This window comes from Mercenaria mercenaria, chromosome 6 (assembly GCF_021730395.1).
Source record: "Mercenaria mercenaria strain notata chromosome 6, MADL_Memer_1, whole genome shotgun sequence".
NCBI classification, from domain to species: domain Eukaryota; kingdom Metazoa; phylum Mollusca; class Bivalvia; order Venerida; family Veneridae; genus Mercenaria; species Mercenaria mercenaria.
Window position 1 is genome coordinate 53,988,445 of NC_069366.1, and position 24,371 is coordinate 54,012,815.

Here is a 24,371-nt window from a genome sequence, read left to right on the forward strand (position 1 = left end):
ATAGTGACACCTTACTAGAACCTTAAAGTTTATACAAGTTCTTCATAGTGACACCAAGTTTATACAATTTCTTTATAGTGATACCTTTCTAGAACTGTAAAGTTTATCAAAGTTCCTCATAGCGACACCAAGTTGATACAAGTCCATCATAGTGACACCAAGTTTATACAAGTTCTTCATAGTGACACCTTACTATAACTGTAAAGTTTATCGAAGTTCTCCATAGTGACATCAAGTTTATACAAGTCTATCATAGTGACACCTTATTAGAACCTTAAAAGTTTATACAAGTCCCAATGTGCGTGGTATGCTTGCATACAATCATGTGAGTACCGAAGATCAATTTATAGAGTTATTTTGAATTTCAAAACATATGGAGAAATTTCAGACACTTGACAAAACAGATGAAGAAAATTCTATACATACCACTATGCTTGCAGATAAAAATGTCAACCTGACAAGTATTTATATTCTTTTAAAATAGCCATATACTAAGTTAGATCTTATTATGTCTAATCTATAGCAACCCAAGTTGAACTGCATGGCTAAGTGTCAGTTTGAAAGTGTGGGTACTACAAGAACTTGACAATTTCAGTTTTCAGATCATTGAATGCTGTAAATCATTCATAGAAAATATTTTGTCTAAATAGTTTTTATACCTCTCATACCTATGTTATACCTTAAATCAGAACTGTTCAGTCAGTAAAATACTGAATTTTGAAAAAAAGTGTCTTAATCAAATACAGTGAAGAATGCAGAGTTGAATTTAAAAACTGGTGAAACTTGGTCTTTTGTCAGTATTTTTAAAAGCAAAAGAAAATGCTTTGTCTTGACTTATAATTTGCTCTCCATACGTAAAATCACCCCACATTTTCAAAAGTAAGTTAATCTTTCTGTATTCAAGCATGGCTAATTGCCTTCACCATTTGTTCAGAGAGACAACTGGAACAAAAGAAAATGCACAAGAAGTTAAGTATGTATGGCATATTAGGGAGTATACAGTTACTTTCTTACGCAGATTGTATTGTTTCCATATTGAAGCATGTCTTGAATTCTGCAGTCCCAATCAGATAAAAGTCTAGTTACTGCAAGGCGCATGAAAGTATATTTTTTGCAGTGAAATAGCACGGTAATCATCGTGGTGCATTGTGCATTTAGTACTTCATGGACTCTGGGCCAATAGTATGAAAGTAAGTTGTTTATTTTTTATTCTTAAAAATATATGTGTAAGATATGTTGTTGGGTTTAACATCATACTGACACAGTTACAGGTCATATGGCGGCTTTTCAGCTTTGATGGTGGAGGAAGACTCCAGATACCCCTCCGTGCATTATTTGATCATAGGCACGTGCCTGAGTAGAACAACAGACCTTCTGTAAGCCAGCTGGATGACTTCCTCACATGAAGAATTCAATGCCCCAAGTGAGGTTCGAACCCACATCGGTGAGGGGCTAGTGATTTGAAGTCCGCAACCTTAACCTCTCAGCCACGGAGGTCCCATATGTAAGGTAAACTGGAAAGGAAATTTTTAAGGAAAAAAACCCAGCATTTCACTGGTTCCAATCAATACACTGAAAATATTTTTTCACTAAACCCAATGAAGAATTAGTAGTTTTTTTTTTTTCAATTCTGTTCTATACTGCAGAAGAAATCATAGAGATACTTTACTAATTCTAAATTGTCACTTGTTGCAGAAAATTGAATTTTAAAGTAATGTATTTATGCAATAATGATAAAAAAAATTGTTTCCAAAAGTACAAAATGTTACATCTTCATCCATCAATCCAATTTCATGTCTGGTACTCTACCTCTAGAAAGGTATTTATGAGCTTGGGTGTAGTTTTTGTCTTATGAAGATGGCATGTGGAACATGTATTTCAACTGTGCTGGGTCAAGGTCAAAACCAAAGATCATTGTGGATTTCTTGTTCAGTCCACATCTTCTAAAACCCTTGATGGATACTTATGAAAGTCAGGCTGAATCTTTAGTTTATCAAGATGATATGTATATCCAATGTTTTAGACATACTGCACTGACCAAAGATCAAGGTAACAAATGAAAGTCAAATATTTGTGCCTTGGATTTATATCCAATCCATACAGGATGCTTATAAAACTTGAGTTTAATTTATCAAGAGGATTTGCTGATCCCATGTTCAAGTTGTGCTAGCTTAAGGTCAAGGTCACAACTATGGGTCAAACATTTGTTTGTTCGATTTTGTGTCCAGTCCATATATTCTAAACCCCTAAAAGGATATTTGTTTAACTTTTAGTATATGTTCTGCTGTTAAAGATGATATGCAGAACTCCCAGCAGTGAAAAAGCTTGGATTTTGTATCTGGTTCAGTTCCTATCTTCTCAACCCCTTGAAGGATAGTTATATTGGTCTAATGTTCCACTCAAAAAAGGCCTGCATAACCCTGTTTTTGCAAGTCCAAGGTTACCACTGAAGGTCAAACTATCAAGCTGAAGTCTTTGATTTTGTGTCCTATCCATATTTTCAAACACACCTGAAGAATGAAGCATCTACACACAAAAAAAACACACACAAAAAAAGGAAAAAAACAATGTGCAGAATGTGTTCCTACAGTCCAAGGTCAAGGTTACAACTGGAGGTCAAACTTTTAAGCACATGTCTTTGATATTGTGTCTTATCCATATTTTCAAATCTACCTGAAGATTGGAACTTGAGTATAAAGATTTTCTAAACAACAAAAAAACAAACAGTTCCTATTGTGCCAGTCCAAGGTCAAGGTCATCACTGAAGGTCAAACATTTGAGCATGCTTTGTTATTTCATAATTTTCTCTAATGCTAGTACCATCAAGTCAAAACCAACTGCACCTTTAGCAATACCCCTGTTCCCTGAAGTCTGAAGAAACACACCTGATAAATATAATTAGATTATTCAATATATTATTTAATATTGGATAATAATTCATTTAGTTTGCTTGTGATACTGCAAATAGACAGGACCTGGAACATTTATGTCTAGAATTTGATAGGGTCCAGAAATGTTTCCATATATTGTAATGATGTAATGTAGAAATCTTTAGTATATCTGATTTTAAGAGTCACTTAAAAAATTTCATGTTTCGTAAAAGAGTAACTTTTGAATTATTTAATGTTTATGTAAATTTCCTACATAATTAGCTTTAAATTAAAAAAAAGTTGTTTCAATAGCACATTTATTTATTGTTTTTTCAGTCTCTGAGAATTGCAATCATATGTATAATACCCATTACTTTCGCTGCTACCTAATAGTTCCTAAATCATTTTTAAGCCATTTCGAGAAACTAATAACCCATGAAAAGAATTGCAAAACAAAAAAAAAAAGACTTCTTCTTTTTAAGTCTTAATATGAAAGCTAACACCTTCTCTAGGTACCCTGTGACTTTATCTACCAAATTATATCTGTTTTGTGACATGACCTTTATTGTAAAGTTTCACATGTCTTTTGGACTACTAAGGTGCCATTGTTCCAAAGTCAAAGCGAAACTATGAAAGCATTTGAATGCTCTAACTCTATTTTACGTCACCTATCAAGTTATGCCAATTTAAGGGCACTAGGACACAGAATATCCAAGATTTAGTACACTCCCATGAAATCTTATTAAAAAGTGACTGTTTTTAATAGTATTTAAAATTCCTTTTTGTTTGGATTGACAGGCTAAGCACTTTGACTATAACACAATTTAAAGCCATTAAATTGGTACAGTATATAAAATTCCATTAGGTATTATAAAACAATAACAAAATCTTCAAAGAGGCTTCTTTGTCTGTAAGTATTGACCTGGCACTCATGAAAATTCCGTATGTTTCCGTAAATTAAATTTCGTTGTCTGAATAAATAAGTGATATAACTGTCGAAAAACCAACATTTAACATCATCATCATCACATGTGCAGATACAGCGTTCTAATTGAGCTACCAGTCTCAGAGTCCTCTGTCAAAATTATTTTTAAAAATTTCATCTATGAACTTAATAGACAGGGCAATTGTCACACTTATCATGATTCATGATTCATATTTTTACAGAAATACTATACTATTCAATATTCTTCAATGTACATGTCAGTAAACTGTGCAAGTGTTGGATCATTCAACATACAATTCAAGGAACACTAGAAAAAATGATGTTTAATTATTCATACAATATTGTATGAATAAAAGTTATGTTGATACAATTTTTGAAAACAAAAGTCTAAACTAAATTTGAACCCATGGTAACATGCATAGAAGTCGAAGAGTTACCACTTGGCCACCATGCCATTGGTAAACTATATTGGTTGTTTTAATTTATGTAGATATTTTCAGGATACAGATATTGTATAGAATAACGAAAATATTGGCGAGGATTAATGAGTTACGGACAATATTCTGCAGTGCCACAGTAGCTTTATTCACATTACTTACTTTACATACAAGTTGTTGTAGATGAAAAAGGAGGCATAAAGTTATGTAAAGTATTGTTTTGAGTGACAAGGGTTATACCACTTGCCAATGTAACTATACTTCTATATAGTGGTAGACAAAGGTTGTTACTCTTGCCAGTTTCACTAAACCTATATGTATTAACTTTCTGAATGATAAGGGTTGTAAGGCTTGCCAATATCACTAATTTTTAAGACAGTAATCTTCAAATGGCAAATGCTATAAGTTATATAACTTAAAACACTTACTGATAGCACTAAATATACTTATAAAAGCCATTTGAATGAGAAGGGATGTAACTTTTGCCAATATCACTACATCTATATACAGTAACCTGCCTGTGGCAATTGTTGTAACTTTGCCAGTATCACTTAATCTGTATGAAGTAACCTTTAAATGACATGGGTTGTAACTGCCAATAGTACTAAATCCGTATATAGTAGTAACTAGGTTGCAACTCTTGCCAATATCACTAACTCTGTTTGAAGCAACCTGGTAGACAACAAGGGACGTAACTCTTGCCAATATCGCTAACTGTATTTGGAGCAACCTGATAGATAATAAGGGATGTAACTCTTGCCAATATCATTAAATCTGTATGAAGTAACCATTAAATGACAAGGGTTGTAACTGCCAATAGTACTAGATCTATATATAGTAGTAACTGGGTTGCAACTCTTGCCAATATCACTAAATCTGTTTTAAACAACCTGATAGATAACAAGGGATGTAACTCTTGCCAATATCACTAAATCTGTATGAAGTGACCATTAAATGACAAGAGTTGTAACTGCAAATCATACTCCATCTGTATTAAGTAGTAACTGTGTTGCAACTCTTGACAATATCACTAAATCTGTTTAAAGCAACCTGATAGATAACAAAGGATGTAACTCTTAAAAGTATCATTAAATCTGTATGAAGTAACCATTTAATGACAAGGGTTGTAAATGCCAGTAGTACTTAATCTATATATAGTAGTAACTGGGTTGCAACTCTTGCCAATATCACTAACTCTATTTGAAGCAACCTGGTAGATAACAAGGGATGTAACTCTTGCCAATATCACTAACTGTATTTGAACCTGATAGATAAAAAGGGATGTAACTCTTGCCAAAGTCACTAACTGTATTTGAAGCAACCTGATAGATAAAAAGGGATCTAACTCTTGCAAAAGTCACTTAATCTGTATGAAGTAACCATTAAATGACAAGGGTTGTAACTGCCAATAGTACTAAATCTGTATATAGTAGTAACAGGGCTGCAACTCTTGCCAATATCACTAACTGTATTTTAAGCAACCTGATAGATAAAAAGGGATGTAACTCTTGCAAAAGTCACTTAATCTGTATGAAGTAACCATTAGATGACAAGGGTTGTAACTGCCAATAGTATTATATCTGTATATAGTAGTAACAGGGTTGCAACTCTTGCCAATATCACTAACTCTTATTTGAAGCAACCTGGTAGATAAAAAGGGATGTAACTCTTGCAAAAGTCACTTAATCTGTACGAAGTAACCATTTAATGACAAGGGTTGTAACTGCAATTAGTACTAAATCTGTATATAGTAATAACAGGGTTACAACTCTTGCCAATATCACTAACTATTTGAAGCAACCTGATAGATAACAAGGGATGCAACTATTGCCAATATCACTAACTGTATGAAGTAACCATTAAATGACAAGGGATGTAACTGCCAATAGTACTAGATCTATATATAGTAGTAACTGGGTTGCAACTCTTGCCAATATCACTAAATCTGTTTAAAGCAACCTGATAGATAACAAGGGATGTAACTCTTTTGCCAATATCACTAAATCTTTATATTGAAACCTTTGAGGGAAAAGTGTTACAACTCTTATCAACATTACTAAAATGACAAAATATATCCTGTATGTACTTTTAAGACATATATATATATATATATATTTTTTTTATGGTTTTTGTTCATAGTCCATAGGAGCTACGAAGGCAAGTGTTAGCATGCTTGCACACATAACAATGGATGCCTTATTCTAAAATTTAAACTTTGAAGAAAAACAAAAAGCAAACATGTTCTTTCTGTACTGAATTTCAACCTGATTTTTTTTTTATTTGAAATAGAGTGGCCATATTTATAGTATACACGAACTTGTGATCAAGAAGCCCTTCAGATTGTCCAAATGTGAATATAAATGTGCACTACCTACTCAACTAAAACTTCAGTTTTAAATTTCACAATAACTTTCCATATAACAAGTAGGTAACCTCAAAGTATGCATCGACTGACTTAAAGTGACAATATAGACTAGCCACCAGACTGATTTGTTAGAAAATTTCAGACTTTTTTTCAGATTTTTCTTTTATTTTATGTAAAAGTGACAAATGCCAGTCTATTTTATAGATTTTCTCAGAGAACTGATTTCTAATATTATCATATTTGGACCTAGGTTATATACTGGCTATATTACAACGAAAATTTAAAAATATATATATGATAGTCTAGGAGCTAGTCTAGTGACAATAGGGAGGACAAAACCTTAAAACAAAGCAAAGACATTATGTGACCACCTGATATAGCATGCATTGTTTCTTTCACTGCAATCAACGTTAACTTCTGACAGATAGCTTTTAGAAACATTCCTTGCACCACTGAATATGTATTGTTCCAGATATTGATTGACTTTTATACTTAGTTTGAATATTAACTTTCTAATTTGGTTTCTACATTATATTGTAAAGAATAGTCATTTGAAAAAATATCTAGGACTATCTTTTCTTGTTTTAAATATTGATTAGCTGTTAAATTTTAGAACAGATTTCTAAATGAATATTCTCTAGAACTTTTATCTGCTTTTCTTTTTTTTTGAGAGAGAGAATATAAGTGGGAATGAATATTGCAACTTTTTAAGATTAACTTTGAACATGACATAAGTTTTTAAAATTTTGGAAAGGAAAGAAAAAATGGCTTCAGTGGAAAGGTAAGAGGAATACTAGTATGTTGTTAATGTAAAATCTTATGGTTTTGCCCAAAGTGGCTTTTCTTGTGCAAACACAAATTTAAACATTGATAAAGTTAATGGAAATTGTATTTTTTGTGTTGGAATTTGATTTTGTGGATTGATTGGTACTTCCCATGCAGAAATAAATCCTGGAGGCCAGGATATCCCAGGTGAATCCTGAGATATCCTGGGATATCCTATGTGGTATTTTAAGAGCTCAGCTTAAGACAGGAAAAGCCAGGACCAGAATAAAAGAAGACAGGATAAGGCAAGACAATCCAGGACTTATATAAATTGATTGAGGAACAGGCAGGACAAGCCAGGACTTCTTCAAATAAGATTCAGTAAGCTGTAACAAATGTAAATCATAATTTTCTTTATGCAGGAAATCCCAGGATATCCTGAGAAATCCTGCATCAAGAAAGGAACCAATGAAAATGAAGGCTTCTGACGCTGTTATACATGTGCCAACAAGAGTGCAAGAATGTCACAATATACGCCCGTCACAGCAAATTTCTTTACTCTAGCACCTGTATTTGCAAATGGAATTTTAATTTTGTGGTTGTTTAGTAATAACTAAGTGTTTTGTTTTTCTAAGTCCACAAAAAAACTCCTTACCAGGTAGAGATACCTTAAAATACACCTAAAATTGGAAAGTAACATCTATGTTGTACCACAGAAAAGTGGTCTTGGTTTTTCCCTACGGTCAATTATAAAAAAGTTACAATATAAGTTATTTATAGTAACAACTAAGGGAAGTTAATCTTAAAAAAAAAAAAAAAAAAAAAAAAAAAAAAAAAATCAAAAAAAAATTGTAAGTCCACACAAAAATCTTTACCAGGTAGAGACTGGTCAAAATACACCTCAAAATTGGATGTAGCATGCATGTTGTACTACAGAAAAGTGATCTCGATTTTTCCCTACGACTAGTAATGAAAAAGTTACAATATAAGCTATTTATAGTAACAACAAAGGGAAGTAATTCTAAAGAAGGGAACTGCGCATGACACTTCGTCTCATGATGGTGTATAATTGTGTCAAGTTACATCAAAATCCCTCCATGCATGAAGAAGAAATGCTTCGGACAAAGTCATTCTTGTATCTGACCTTTGGCCTCTAAGTGTGACCTTGACCTTAGACCTAGGGACCTGGCTCTTGCGCATGACACTACGTCTTGTGGTGGTGAACATTTGTGCCAAGTTATATCAAAATCCCTCTATGCATGAAGAAGAAATGCTCCGGACAAGGTTTTCATTCTTGTATCCTTTGACCTCTAAGTGTGACCTTGACCTTAGACCTAGAGACCTGGTTCTTGCGCATGACACTCCGCCTCATGGTGGTGAACATTTGTGCCAAGTTATATCAAAATCCCTCCATGCATGAAGAAGAAATGCTCCGGACAAAGTTTTCATTCTTGTATCCTTTGACCTCTAAGTGTGACCTTGACCTTAGACCTAGGGACCTGGTTCTTGCGCATGACACTCCTTCTCATGATGATGAACAATTGTGCCAACTTTCATCAAAATCCCTCTATGCATGAAGAAGATATGCTCCGGACAAAGTCATTCTTGAATTTGACCTTTGACCTCCAAGTGTGACCTTGACCTTAGACCTAGGGACCTGGTTCTTGCGCATGACACTCCGTCTCATGATGGTGAACAACTGTGCCAAGTTTCATCAAAATCCCTTCATGCATGTAGAAGATATGCTCCGGACAAGGTCTGTGGACGCCGCCCGCCCACCCGCCCGCCCGCCCGCCCGCCAGGGGCGTTCCCATAATACGTCCCGTTTTTCAAACGGGCGTATAAAAAAATATTCCCCCTTTTTCTGTTTGTTTTTCTGTGATTATTGCAAATTCTGTTGGCTAAAGAATGGTCAAATTCACTCTTGTACTGTATATATTTATATCAATAACATTCTAGATATTCCCTTCAGTAACTATATTGTACTCAAGAAAATTGCTCATGAATACCAAAAATTTGAATGTAAACAGGAAGTGCTTTGTTCATGTTGTTGCTGGCACATGGAATGGAGCAAAATATTTTAACTGGAATCTCTAAAAATGCTTAAGTTTAAGAAGGATATCAGGTAAGAACATTAAACTTTTTAATTTTAAATGTAATTCAAACCTGTAATGTCACAGGACCAGAAAAAAATTATAGACTAAAATACCATCTTTATTCCCCTCAGTGTCTTAATTAAACTTTTACCTGGTCACAGGTATTTTTGTTCAGGTATATGTGAAGGATAGATAATTATGCTTCTGTAACAAGAGTTTATCTAATACTTGAATATATATCAGGTGATTGTTATATAAATAAATTTGAACCACTGACTTAATTACATGGGTGCCTAAATATAATGAGGGACAGGCTGAAGCTGGTCAGGCAAAGGCTAATTACATTCAGCAGTTGATGAAATGAAATGGAGAATGAAAAGAGATGTTGAAAAATTATGCTAATTTGAAAAAAAAACAATACAACCTGTCAAATATGATCATATTTAAGTATAAAAATAACATTTAACATTTGACATTTTTTATTACATTAATTTTTGTTTATACAGTTGTCAGTGTTTGTGAGATACCTATTATATGAATTCCCCCAAAAAAGAAGAAAAGCTTACAACTTGTGTTTGTCTTTAGGGTCTCATTTCAGTCTAATAATAATCTTAAAGCTACAAAAAGTTAATTCTTTCCAAATGAGACACAATGATTGATTATTTCTAACAATTATTTTAAGGTAAAGTCCTGCACCCAGGATAACCTTGGATGTCCTGGCCCCAGGATTCATTCTACTTGCCAAGAAATCCCAGGATATCCTGGCCCCAGGACACTACCATCCTGGCTTCCTGGGATTTCCTGGTCCTGGTACTCCATCTACATCCCAGGAAATTCCAGGATATCCTGGCCCCAGGACACTTTTTTCAATCTTGGCTTCCCAGGATATCCTGGGATTTCCTGGACCTCAAAATGTTATTTTCTACACCCTGGCATTTCCTGCTTATACAGGATTGTCCAGGAATGTGCAGGAATAAATCCTGTTCCAATTAACGGCGTGAAAAATCTTGAGATATCCCAGGAAAATGGCAGGAATTTCTCCTGAGATAACCTGAGATATCCCAGGATAATCCCAGGATTTCCTGGCCTGTTTTCGCACGGGTTGGCTGGACAACAAATAATTTTGCAGTTGGAACAACATTCAGACCTAGCAGCTTTTAAATAGTTCTGAAGCTATTACACCGATAGTTCCATTTCTGCTGTATTTTGGTGGAGTTTTTTTTCAACTTTCCAAGAAGAAAAATCAGTAAAATAAAACAAAATAATACAGGTTCAATGACATTTAAAGGGGAAATATTTTCCTGTGTCATGATTGCAGTAATCTTTAGATGATTTTTAAATTTCTCCACTAATCTTGTAATACTAACCATAACATTGAGTTAATCTTTGTTGATCCAGGGCAATCCTAAATGATATAGTACATACCTACTTTACAGTCAAGAACCTAGAATAAAAGGAATGATTGTCTTTTAATATGTCGCATGAAAATGTCATGGAATATTGATGAAAGAATAAAGAGAACAGAAGCAAAATTAAAACAGGAAGTATGACTTATGGATGGATTAATATTATTTTTGATGTTATTTACTTTCACTTCTTCTTTAAATGCTAGGTAATACTATGAATACTAAACTTCAAGATGAAGGATACAAACTTCTTAAAAATTTAGAATATCTGCATTTGTTTTGACAGTTTTATCAGCAAGTCTTTTTATTTTGTTATACTGATGTAACAGCCCAGTTATTTTTGCTCAGTCAGTTATTTTCCCTTGGGAGGGAATAAAATGACTGGAAAAATCTGACTGTTACCCTGGTACTATCCGATTCATGCTTCTTAGTGTTTGACTGGAAAAAATTAAAACTGACAAAATTTATTGATGTATGTTGCACAACCATCCTTTAAAGGCACTGACCTCCAGATTGTAGGACAACAACCACCACCCCCACTCCCCCACACACAAAAAAAAAACCTGAACATTTTCAGATATCAGAAAATTATTGCTATATTTCTCAGGAAGGCTTTGAAACTTTATATGTTATGGAAACACATAAGAATTAGTTGTTTTCACCAATTTTTCCATTCAAAATTGAAAAGCGTTTGAAATGGGGTAATGGTGGTATACAGCCTTAATTATAAAGGTTTATATTTAACGACCATTAAGTACATATTCCTCCACGGTGCACTGGTCAAGAACACAGAATTTTTTTCTTGATTTGGCATTTTAAAGATAGTTTAGAAACAAAAACTCATGTTCTAATGTTCAAAATATGACAAATCTTCAATTTTAAGAAAGATAATTTTAACCAAAATCTTGAGGTCAGTGCCTTTAAGACAATGTGCTTGCTGAGAAAAAATGTCTATAGTTATTTGACTTCATAATGATTTCAAAGTGACAATCTGGAGTAGCTAACACTTAATTAAAATGAACATTAAATTCAAAAGAATATATTGGTAACCTTTAGTTTACAATAGAAAATATATTTTACATACATGCAAAAATAAAAATCTTGGAAAATTCTAGCTCATATATTTTCTAGATGCTCTGTACCATTAACGGTTCACAAAAATTTTAGCGATTGAAATATACTGATAATTCAAATGTTATATAAACTGTTGTAAAATTCATGTCTTTGATCTGCGTAAAATTGAAAAGAAGTCATTCTGTTATCTCCTACTTGCTTTGGCTAAAACTTAATTGAATTAAAGTCATTTATATCTTTATTGATTAACTATAAATTTAGAGTTTTTCAACAATATCTCACTGCTTCTTTACAAAAGGTCTGTTCTGTTGTAACTCGAATTTGAAAATGTGTTATAAATTCTTTTCACTATCTTTTAAAATTTACTTAATATGACATTAGAGGTAGTGTTAAAGGGTGGATTTACCCTTAGATCTAATGAATTAAAATGTAATTCGTTTTTATATGTTTTCAATGTTTATATAACCACTACAGTATGACATTTCCATTCAGCCTGGTCCTAAAATCGATCATTTCATTTATCTTAATTTATTTGGCTATTCTTGTGTGGTTGGATCATTTTCATTATCAGTTATAAATAGTCTGATTGCAAAGCTGACTTAAATTGTGCTATTTAACTGGCAAGGCAGGATGTATACAAATTTGTGGAATATCTAAATATATTTTTAGATATTTAACTATTAAACTGTCTAAAAGGGAAGTTAGATACTACATATGGAAATAAATTCAAGACTGAAAAAATGAAGAAAAAGAAAGTTACGAGGGGAAGTGGAGTTAAGTCACCAATGTAAGTGGTCTTCTAACTGTCACATTTGTAGGCTTTTTTTTCCAACATGAAAATGTCAATTAGATATTTTTATATTACCTAAATATATGTATAATTAATGAACTGTTAAAACTATCCAACATGAAAGTTAAAATTGAATACACAGAATAAAAGAAAGTTATGAAATGTAGTGGAGTTAAATCACCAGTGCAAGTGGATTTTAGGGTTTAAAAAAAAAAAAAAATATAAATATCAGTTCTTGTCATAATCATACAGATTTTTTTTTATAAACCATTGTTTAACTAAGAAAGTTAAAACTGGAAAGTAATATGTAATAAAAAGTAAAAAAGCAATAGTCAGGAACAATGTAGTAGGGACACCGGTGTAATTTAAGTGGATTTCAAAGTAACAACTTTTCTAATCTCCTACTAGTGAAAGTATCAGTTACTATCAAATGTTTTGTTGGCACTAAATAGCAAATCATGATTATGTCTCTACCAATTTCTTTGGTAGTTCTTGATAAATCTGCTAAATAATATTCCTTTCAGACTGACTAAAATATATCATTTAAAAACAATGTTCCTGGATCATCCATGTTCAGTAATCAGTTAGAATATATTGTGGTTTCCAACCTGTTCTACAATTAACTAACAACTTCACAGCATGAAAATATGGTGGACTATGAATAAGCTACCTGGTTAATGTGTAGGTAGAGTTAATTGTACAAGATGGACTAACGTTAATATATTTAAAGCAGTAATTTATTATAAGCTTGACCATGATACATTTTCCAAAATAATAATTTTATTTGGCAAAAAAAAAAAGAAGAAAAAAAATGCAAGCGATACTGTTAAGATATTTCAAACAATATTTGAACTTTTAGAGAGGAGGTGGAATTTGGGAGAATAAACAGTTAGCCACATGTAAAATACCAACTACTGTTTAAAAACCTTTTGTCCACATTTCACATATATTGGCTAATATCAGTACAATATTTAATCTGCTAATATATTATATTGCAAAACCATGTTCTGTTTACTTTGTCAGTAAAGGTAACTATGTTAAGAATAAATATTGTTTCAACTTACTGAATATTTTTGTAAAAGCTATTAATTTTCTCATATACCGTTCTTGCTCCAACCAAATTCCTGAAAGGGTGCAATACCGTGGTTGTAAATATTTTTGCCAAATTATATTTTCTCTCTTATGGTCAGCTTGACAGGGAGAGCACAAGACATCAATCTATAAATAACATTTTTGATACTGGTGGGTTTTGTAACCTCTCCTTTAATAACTTAAGAAAACAGTACATCTGAAGTTATGTGAAGAAGTAATCAGTTACTTGTGGAGAAGTTCAGTATTTCCACAAAACCAAAGGACACTTCAGTTATCTTAACCTAGTTATATTAACTATATACTGGTAATAGAATATTGTTGAAAAATGCAGTTCAAGAAGAAAACAAATATTTTTACTGTTTGGAGCAGCAAATAAAAATAACAGAAAACGTTATACTTTAAATACGGGAAAATCTAAATCTATGAATCTAGTCCTTGTAAATTTATGAATCTAGTAAATCTATGCAAGAATCAAAACTTTGTCGCAATGTATTCTTGCTCTTTCAATTTTTTTCTGTGTCTTATGAATTTATAAGCAAAGGTACAATTCTTTTCTAATGTCATATTTTCAAATGATAGAAATCTTTACACTGGATGTGACAAGAAGTGAAAGTCATCAATACAAGTCTTAAATTGATGACGTTAAATTGCTTCTGTACAACGAAGATTAAGTAAAATCTGTTACTCAATTGTAAAAGCTTGAATTTTCAAACATTAGGTCCTTTTAACGAAAGTGAATTACTTCTTATCAGATCAAAGTATAAAATGGTTTAATGGCTTGGTAATTGGTAGACAAATTTCTGTGGCCATAAAAGATATGTCGATATCATTGTTCCTTTGGTCAAAGAGTACAATGGAAATTATAATATACATATGGAACATGTGCAATAAAAGTCACAAGCATTATAGGGAATACTAAGTTTTATATTTGATAAAGATAGTTGTAGTTATGATTTTGAAGCCCAGTCATTTGTATGAATATGAGCAATAATACATTTTACTGGTAAGTTCTTGTGAAGTGATTAGGTCACCTTATGTGTAACTGGGCTTGGATATCCAGTGACAGTGAAGTCATAAGTGGGCAAAGACAACTGGTAATAGGGAAGTTATTAAGTCAGCTATATGAAACTGCGTTTTAATATCTGGTCATAGGGAAGTTATATGGTCAGTCGTATAAAATTTGGCTTGGATATCTGCTGACAGGGAAGTTATTATGTCAACTATATGATATTGGGCTTGTATATCCAGTGACAGGGAAGTCAGTCATTAGGTTAGCTGTATCAGTTTGGGCTATGTATGCTAGTCCAGGGAAGTGTAAGCAGTTGATGAAGTTTAGGTTTCAGTATAGGATGAAGTCAGCTGTACAGAATAGGCTGGATATGTGGTAATAGGGAACCAAAGTCAGCTGTATGAAGATGGGTTGGATATTGATGAATAGGGAAGTGATAGGTAGCTGTATGGACTGGGTTTGGATATATGATGACAGGGAAGTGATAGGTCGCTGTATGTGACTGGGTTTGGATATATGATGACAGGGAAGTGATAGGTCAGCTGTATGTGACTGGGTTTGGATATATGATGACAGGGAAGTGATAGGTCAGCTGTATGAGACTGGGTTTGGATATATGATGACAGGGAAGTGATAGGTCAGCTGTTTGAGTTTTGGCTTGGATATCTGGTAATAGGGAATTGGTATGGTAAGTTGAATGTAACTGTTTGGATGTACAGTTATAGAGACGTGATAAAGTCAGCTGTATGGAAATAGGCTTGGGTATTTGGTGTTAGGGAAGTGATCTGGTTAGCCGTATAATATTGGGCTAGGATATTGTGATAGGGAAGTGATAAGACCAGTTGTATCAGTTTGGGCTTGCATATTCAATGATCGGGAAGTGATAAGGGCAGCTGTTTGAAAATGGACTTGGATATCCAGTGATAGGGAACTGATCAGCTCTGCTATATAAATAAGGGATTTGGATTCCCACTTCTAAAACATTAAACTTATATACCACTTAAATTGTATTTAAGACTTTAAAATGGATTTGAAGTAGAATTATTTTCATACACAGCAACAGAACAACACTTGACAAAGAAGTAGATAAGTCCACAAAAGTTGTATCAAAATTTCAAGAGTTGTTAAGTGTTTGATACAATATTATTGTAATGCTGTGTTTTGCTATAATATGAAATAATGAAATGTTTGTACATTTACATGTTTTAACCTGTAATACGAACTTCTAATATTTGGGCCAAAGTCTTGTTACTACTGTCTACATTTTCAGCAGGACAAGACCCATTTTTAAACTGTAATACATACTGTAGTCTAATTTGTAAATGAACATTTTTACACTAAAATTCATAAAAATAGTAAGTAATGACATTTCTATATATAAATGTTAAATATTTATTTAAGTGCTATCAGACACATTAGCAACATTATATATGGAATGGAAGTATCTGTATATTGATTTTTGAACCCTAAGTCCACATTTGGATGAACTAATTCAAACCAGGGTAAACAAGACTATCGACATAATGGAAGGAAAGTGGCATGATCTGTGTATTTTAGCTGATTATTCTTGAAGAAGTTATTTGTTCACAAAGAACAAGGGCTAATGCAATTTTGAGTGCAAGGAAATACTTCAAACAGCTTAAATGGTAAATATCTTTGGGCTAATTTAGTATCTTGCTGTTATGAAATTACAAAAGTTTCAACACCTAGAGCAAGTTTGCCAATTAAAATTTTTTTTTCAGACTAAGAAAGTGTTTTTTTTTGTAAAGATTCATATTGTAGTGAATAAGTTGTCAGCCCATCAGCAACAGAAAATTTGGTTTAAACTCTCCTGGGTTCCAGACTACAGTGACTCACATCCACAACACTGAGAAAAGATCCAAGAAGCTTCAAAATGTCTGATTACAGAGCTAAGATAAATTACTACTAGTATGTAATAACTGTGGCTAATTAATAGTTAGTTTAATTGTATTTCTCTTCAAACAGAACTTGGACTCAGTATTGTTTTATTTTCTGGCCTTTTGGATCATGGAGTCCATTATTTCACTTAGTTACGTTCTGTGCTTCCAAATTTATTTATTTATTTGGGTTTTACAGCACACCAACAAAGGATCTTTGTTTTGATTTTATTATAAATGAGTTATCAGTAGCACAATTTGAAGAGTTTTTTCTTTCTTTCTTACAAACCTTCTACAATTTGGTCTGATTAGTGAACAGGTTGCTGATTTCCTAGAATTGTCCGCAGACATGCAAATATAATTATCCTTATTACAGTTAACTTTCTCTTTCTTGTAAACATAATAAATTAAAAAAGGACTATAAAACGCAAGTAGAGAACTCATTAAGATTAAAGTAACAATCCTAACAGAAATGATTTGTGGTACTGGGGGTCTAAAATTGCAGGTAGCAATCCAGACTAAATAATACCAAGATAATCATGCCTTTAAAATGTACTTGATCAACTTCAAAAAAGTTAGTAATCAGCGATAGCCTGCCTCATAAAGGACACTTCACTGTGAAATACTGAAGCTTTTAACTGTTTGAGTACCCCCTGAACATTTTGAAAAGATTTATCAATGTCTAAAGTCTTGATAAAAAGACTCACAGATGTGGGTTTTACATTTACCTTGCTTTATTATCTTTAAAGAATAAAAGTAAAAATAGGCGACTGCAAAAATACTTTAGTCTAGTTTCCTAAATAAAGACAAAAATGAAATAAACTGGAGCTGAATGGTGATGTTTCCGTTTGAATCAGACTGCTGAAAAATTAAAGCTACCCATTAGCAGATAGAATGAAAAATGTGCACTTTTCTATTTTTCTCTTTTCATCATAGCCAGGCTAAAATAACAGGGTTATGTATCAATACATAATGCCAATCTGGACTGAAATTTAAATTAAGTTTATACCAAAGAGCACTTTAGAAAATAAAATCTTTGAAAAAAACCAACAAAAAAAAAAAACATTTTTACTTCTTAAAAATCTTGCAAACAAGTCGCTTTCAGCATCACATATTATTACTTTTTATTTCTGGGCATACAGTTCTAGCACTCTTATCCATGACTCTACATACATTTTATGTTATTTATATTACAGTGAAAGTGTGGCTGCTGTTCAGAGGCTTCCTATTGATAAGCAAGCCTTAGAAGCCAACAACAAACCAAATGATGCTGGAGCCATGGTTATACGGAATAGCAAATCTAAATATACACGTGGAGCCAAAAGTGCACAAAGTGAAACCAAAGCTGTAATAATGAACCCAATTGATCCAAAAACTGTCCTCTTCTTTGAGGCAATCAGAGAAGGGTCAGTTCAAAAAGTGAAAGCTATTCTACGTGGAAAGAATATGAATTTAAATACAAGAGATCTAAATGATAAAAATGCACCTACTGCGCTCATTACAGCATGTGAGGTGAATAACACTGAAATTGTAAAGCTGATGCTGACGATGAAGAAAGCAAGGTTCCTTGATGTGAATCAAGAAGACAAAGTGGGTCGAAGACCTATCTGGTATGTGATGCTTTTATAGAATTCTTTTGTTTTTTTAGCTGATCTGAACACAATGTGCCGAGGGTGAGCTATTGTGATTACTCGTATTTGAATATTCATTCATTCATACAGAAGTTAAGACTTTACTTGAAAATTTAATGTAAACTAGATGTATGTCCAACAGACACCGGTGCTCCCCTCTCCCTGTCTCTGTACATGACTCCAGATGAAACATGTTTCCAGATAAACTGCAACATAAACTTGTAAGTACTTCATATGTATCTCTTTTTGTGATTTGTTGTTGAATAAAATCATTGTTTGGAGTTCAGATGCGAAGGAATTATAATAATACACATCTGAATGACAAACAATGATTTTAATCGAGAGCAAATCACTTAATGAGATATATAATTTCGATTCTAACACGTCACCAATGATTTTTAAGTACATGTACATCCTTGACGACATTGTATCAAATATCTGCCCGTTTTCTGTTGGTTTATTTTGCAATGTGCCGCTATGCCATTTAACACTATGACGTAATAGTTGTGATGTCAGAAAAATGAATTGTTGTATAATAACACACAATTTTCAGCCTTCTTTGTTTAATAGGAAACTGAAATAGGCCGTGTTAGAATATAAGTCAAGGACCATAATTCTGGTTTGGTTGAGTAAGATCCAAAACAAAACACAATGGCACAAATTCATATGCTGAATAAAACTCCTACATGGTTTCATAACTCTTGGTTAAATATGCAACACAAACATTCAAGAACTTAATGTATATTTTCCACTAAGTCAAGGACCATAATTTTGGTATAGCTCGGTGAAATTCCAAATAAAACACCAGGTGTACAACTTAACATGCTATATAACAACTCTGAAATTTTAATGATTCTAAGTCAAATATTTTTTGAGATGCTGGCATCACAAACTTTTATGCCCTTTCATGTTTTTTTCAAGTTTTTTACTAAGTCAAGGGCCATAACTCTGGTCTGGCTGAGTGAAATCTCAGACAAAACCCCAGATGCACAATTTCACATACTGAATAATATTCCTATAATATTTCATAATCCTAGGTCAAATACTTTTTGAGATACGTGACACAAACTTTTAGGCCCTTTTTATTAAGTGGAGGGCCATAACTCTGGTATGGCTGAGTGAAATCTTAATTAAAACACAAGGTGCCTAAATTCATATGATGAATAACAACGATGTTTGATAACTCAAAGTTAAATACTTATTGAGATATGCATTTACACAAATTCAGATGGACGGATAAGGGCAACTCTTAATGCCCCCCAAAACTAGAAATGTGTCCATGGGACACAGATGCCCCCACTACATGACATTAAAATGACAATTTTTTCCCAGGTCAGGGGCCAAAAATGACAATTTTTTCCCAGGTCAGGGGCCAAAACTCCTATAATACTGAATGAATCCGGATGCGAAACCCCAGGTGCACAACTGCACATGCTGACCAACATTCCTGTGAACTTTGGTGACTCTAGGTCAAATACTTTTGGAGCTACGCACGACACAACATTAAAATGACCCATTTTTAACTAAGTCATTGGCTATAACTCCTACACGACTGAATGAATCCGGACGCGAAACCCCAGGTGCACAACTGCATATGCTGACCAACATTCCTGTAAACTTTGGTGATTCTAGGTCAAATACTTTTGGAGCTATGCGCGACACAACATTAAAATGACCAATTTTTTACTAAGTCAGGGGCCATAACTACTACATGACTGGATGAATCCGGACGCGAAACCCCAGGTGCACAACTGCACATGCTGACCAACATTCCTGTAAACTTTGGTGACTGTAGGTCAAATACTTTTGGAGCTATGCGCGACACAACATTAAAACCACCAATTTTTTTACTAAGTCAGGGGCCATAACTTCTACATGACTGGATGAATCCGGACGGGAAACCCCAGGTGCACAACTACACATGCTGACCAACATGCCTGTAAAGTTTTGTGACTCTAGGTCATATACCTTTGGAGCTACGCACGACACAACATTTTCGGACGGACAAGAGCAAATCTATATGCCCCCCCCCCCCCCCCCCCCCCCCCCCCCCCCAAAGTGGTGGGGGCATAAAAATTGGAGGTTGTAGGATACTTTTAATGAGATATGCGTAACACAAACTCAGACGGGCGGATAAGGGCAACTCTTAGTGCCCCCCCCCCCCCCCCCCCCCCCCCCCAAAATTGAAGGTTGTAGGGGGGTGGGGGTACAAAAATCTTTGACCTCTAAGTGTGGACTTGACCTTTAACGTAGGGTTATGGGTTTTAAATACAACATTGTCTTGTTATGATGAAGATTTCTGCTAGGCTACTTGAATATCCATGAACGAGAGCAGACAGGAAATATGGCAAAAAATATTTGACCTCAAAGTGCAATCCTGACTATAAAGGTAGGGATGTAGGCCTTGAATGTAACATCCATGCATGCATAAAAAATCAGAATGGGTAAGAATAATGACCTTAAATTATTGACCTTGAAACATTTGACTTAAAGACTGGACAAGACAGAAAAAAAATGCTGAAAAAGAAGGCCAATAAAACATTTCATGCAAAATTTTGCCACATTAGAAATGAAACATGTATGTAATTATTTCAGGATAGCTGCTTGGAAAGGAAACCCAGAAATAGCAGATTTATTACTGAACACAAGAGGCACCGAGTGTGATGTCAACTTTATTGACAAAGAATCTGGTACTAGTCCACTATACAGAGCTATTCTGAGCAACTCAGAAGAAACGGCACACCTGCTGATACAGGCTAAAGCTGATGTTAACATGAGAAGAATGGGTTTTGACTTAAAGGCAGAAACTCCACTGATCAAGTAAGTTTCTATATCAAACATGAAGAATCATTGCAAGTTTTATCCACTTAATCCGCAGACTTGAAAATGGTTTGATCTGGAATCTTTGCTTACTGACATGTCATACAGAATATTTTCCATTCAAATTCTTGCATATTATTTTGAGTCTGAGTGAGCACAACAAAAAAACCTGTTAATTAAATGGAAATAACAGCACAAAGTGAGTAGAAAACTATCTTGTTAATTAGTTAAAGAAAACTTAATATTGTGGAAAAATTTACATGTTTCCAGAATCATCCAAGTTTATTGAATTATTTGAAGTTCTAAGTTCTTGCACTTCAGTCATAATGACCTTGCTACAGATTTGTTCTGTTCAGCTGAAACTAATCAAATTTTAGCAAGACAGTTCAAAGAATAGGTAGAGCCAATGCACTCAACCATTTGTTGATGTCTGCATCAGCTCCTGATTTGGTTAAGCTGTTGAATGTACGCTTGTATCTCAGTAAGCACTTGTATGAATAATAGAAACTTTATGTACTGATACACTGTGATGAACTGACACGCTGTGCACAGGCTCCAGAACTCTTTGACTTGACAATGTTTATGTAAGACTTTGCATGTAAGCTGATATTTCTGTATCCACATGTAAGAGTAGATTGAAACATCACATACGTTAACTGTGATGAACTTACCGTACATGCAGTGCACAGGTTCCTAACTGTATTTTGCTTTCTTTCAAATTATGCCCCTTTTTTGACATGACTTTTGTGGCAATTTTTTTATGTAAGCTGGTATCTCAGTACCCACTAATGGTAATGGATTGAAATTTTACACACCTGTTCATTGTGATGACACAATGATCTGACTTGCACTGTACTGGTTCCATAACTCTATTTTTTACAAAATTATGCCCTTTTTTGACTATTGTATTCATTCATTTAACTTTAGTGACAAGGCTGTTGAATAGTCAAGCATTGCTGTCCTCCCAACAGAACTTGCTTAACAATATTTTTTATTTTATCCCTCTTAGTAGTAAGAGTAACAAAATATTAAATTAAATATTGTGTGATTACCATATCACCCATAACTTTTAATCTCAGTCAATGGCATCTTTTACAGAGCAGTACAAATGGACAACAAACAGATAGTAGAACATCTAGTAAATGCGTTGTGTAAAATTCAAGCAAGAACAGATGATGGATTTAATGCGTTGCATTACTGCGTTGCTTATAAGAGATATGACATTGCCGAGTACCTCCTACAAAATGAGATAAGAATTCATGCAAAGAGCAATAACGGTATAACGGCAATGACTGTTGCAATTGAGCACCACAATCCTGCAATGGTGAGATTACTTATCCAGTATGGATACAAAATGGACAAAAGGTACGCATGGAAAGAGACCCCGTTATCTCAGGCTATTAACATACATAGTGAAGAGTGTGCAATGACATTGGTTCACCAGGGCTGTGAACTGAAGAAAAAACGTGGACATTCATACTTTATGATGGCAGTGGATGAGAAGTTGATGAAATTTGCAAAATTCATGGCTGCTGTGCAGCCACAAGTTCTGCAAGAAGACTGGGTGAAAACCAGGAAGTGGCCTGTGTCCATTTACCATCGACCTGATATAATCCGATGGCTCGAACAAGAGTCCGACAAAGTACGATCTCTACGCCAGCTATGCCGTGGACGGATATTCCGCTTGCTTGGAAAGTATCCAAGCAATAAACTCAAGAAACTGAATCTCACTGAAGCACTTAGCGAGTATGTTTCTTATACATCTCATGTCAAAGAAGAGTTCTACAACCAAAAATTGCTTGATCTTACAGGAGAATGCCCCATAGAATGCCCTGCCATATGCACCAGAAAATACTGTCCTCCAATAGAATTCTCAAGTTCTTCAGAGTCAGATTCCAGCATTGACGATGATGAAATAGAATCTAATGGTGCTGATACAAAACACAATCATAATCATAATCATAACCATGACCACGATCCCAACGATGAGGAAGGTAAATGCTGCGACTATTGTAAATAGTCTGGTGCACTAGCTGGACAAGTCAATACTCTTAATATAAATATGGCTTAAGGCTAGACAGGCAGTACTTTTGCATAGTTGAACAGTGCTACAGACAGCCAAATCTGTCTTTTCAGGAGTTTTTTCTGGTGCAAGTAAAGGTTCAGTGACAAGTAAACAAAAATTCCATCTTTGTTAAACTTTTTTTTATTGGAGGGGGGGGGGGGGCAGGGAGCAAAACTATTACAATACTGTATGCTACAGTTCTTGTGCCACTATTTTAAGACATCTTTGGATCATATTGGTCTCTAAAGCTATTCCTGAACAGATAAAATACTTTAAGTTTCTTCAGTGGTATATGCTATGTTTTGAACTGTTCTAGTTGCAATCTCTTAGAGCTGAGTGACATATTTTCATGTGCTACTGTTCTGTACTTTATGAATGTTGATATGTGACCTGTACATAGTGACTATTTATTTAAAATATGTAGGAAAAATGCATCAGAAAAGTGAAATATTGGTGATTTTATAGATGTAGATTATTTTGTCATTACGAAATGTTCTATGCAATAAAAGAAACTTTCTACACAATTGCAGTGATGTATTTCTTTCCATGATCTGTCAAATGATTCCTAAGGTATTATGGGTAACAGCCATTAATCTGTCACAGTCTAGTTAACTGCCATATTGAACAAATTGCAGCTGTTCTTTAACAGGGAGAATCTTTCAGTGTCAATCAAAGATGGATTGAAAACATATTTTCCATTAAATTTTGTAGAAAATTTGATAGAAAAACACTTATTTGTTAAACATAACTTCATAAAACAAAGTATTTCAGCGTATGCAAACAGAGTTTAGTATTATTCCTTTTGAACCAAACCTTAAAACAATAAATAATGTGCTTTTCTCTATGACTGACAAGACTGGAAGTTTTTACCAAAAGGTAAGAAAAGACTCAAATTTTCCAAATTACTTCTCTTGCAAAAAGAGATTTCCATCGTAAAGAAATATACAGATGGACATGAGCAAATCTGTATACATCCCAGCATTTCGTGGGTTATAAAAGTCCAACAACAATTTGCAGGGTTCAATATTTTTTCTTCAACTTGCAAAAACATAACAAATACAATATAATCAACAAGGTCATAAGGATTACCTACATGGTTGGCTTAAA

At 33.9% G+C, this 24,371-nt stretch overlaps 1 protein-coding gene across 4 annotated transcripts; it reads left to right on the plus strand.

The window, feature by feature from the left end:
• The first annotated feature begins 1,032 nt into the window (after positions 1-1,032).
• On the plus strand, positions 1,033-23,790 carry LOC123548861 (putative ankyrin repeat protein RF_0381). Of its 4 annotated transcripts, none has more exons than XM_045336469.2 (4): positions 1,033-1,190; positions 17,945-18,358; positions 20,975-21,199; positions 22,298-23,790. In XM_045336469.2, exons 2-4 carry the CDS (start codon positions 18,027-18,029, stop codon positions 23,217-23,219), a joined length of 1,479 nt encoding a protein of 492 aa, XP_045192404.2. In that variant the 5' UTR covers positions 1,033-1,190; positions 17,945-18,026; the 3' UTR covers positions 23,220-23,790. The 4 variants fall into 4 exon arrangements, with proteins under 4 accessions (XP_045192404.2, XP_045192403.2, XP_045192401.2 ...); XM_045336468.2 differs by lacking the exon at positions 1,033-1,190 and adding an exon at positions 7,147-7,399; XM_045336466.2 differs by lacking the exon at positions 1,033-1,190 and adding an exon at positions 12,357-12,746.
• Positions 23,791-24,371: the final 581 nt, after the last annotated feature.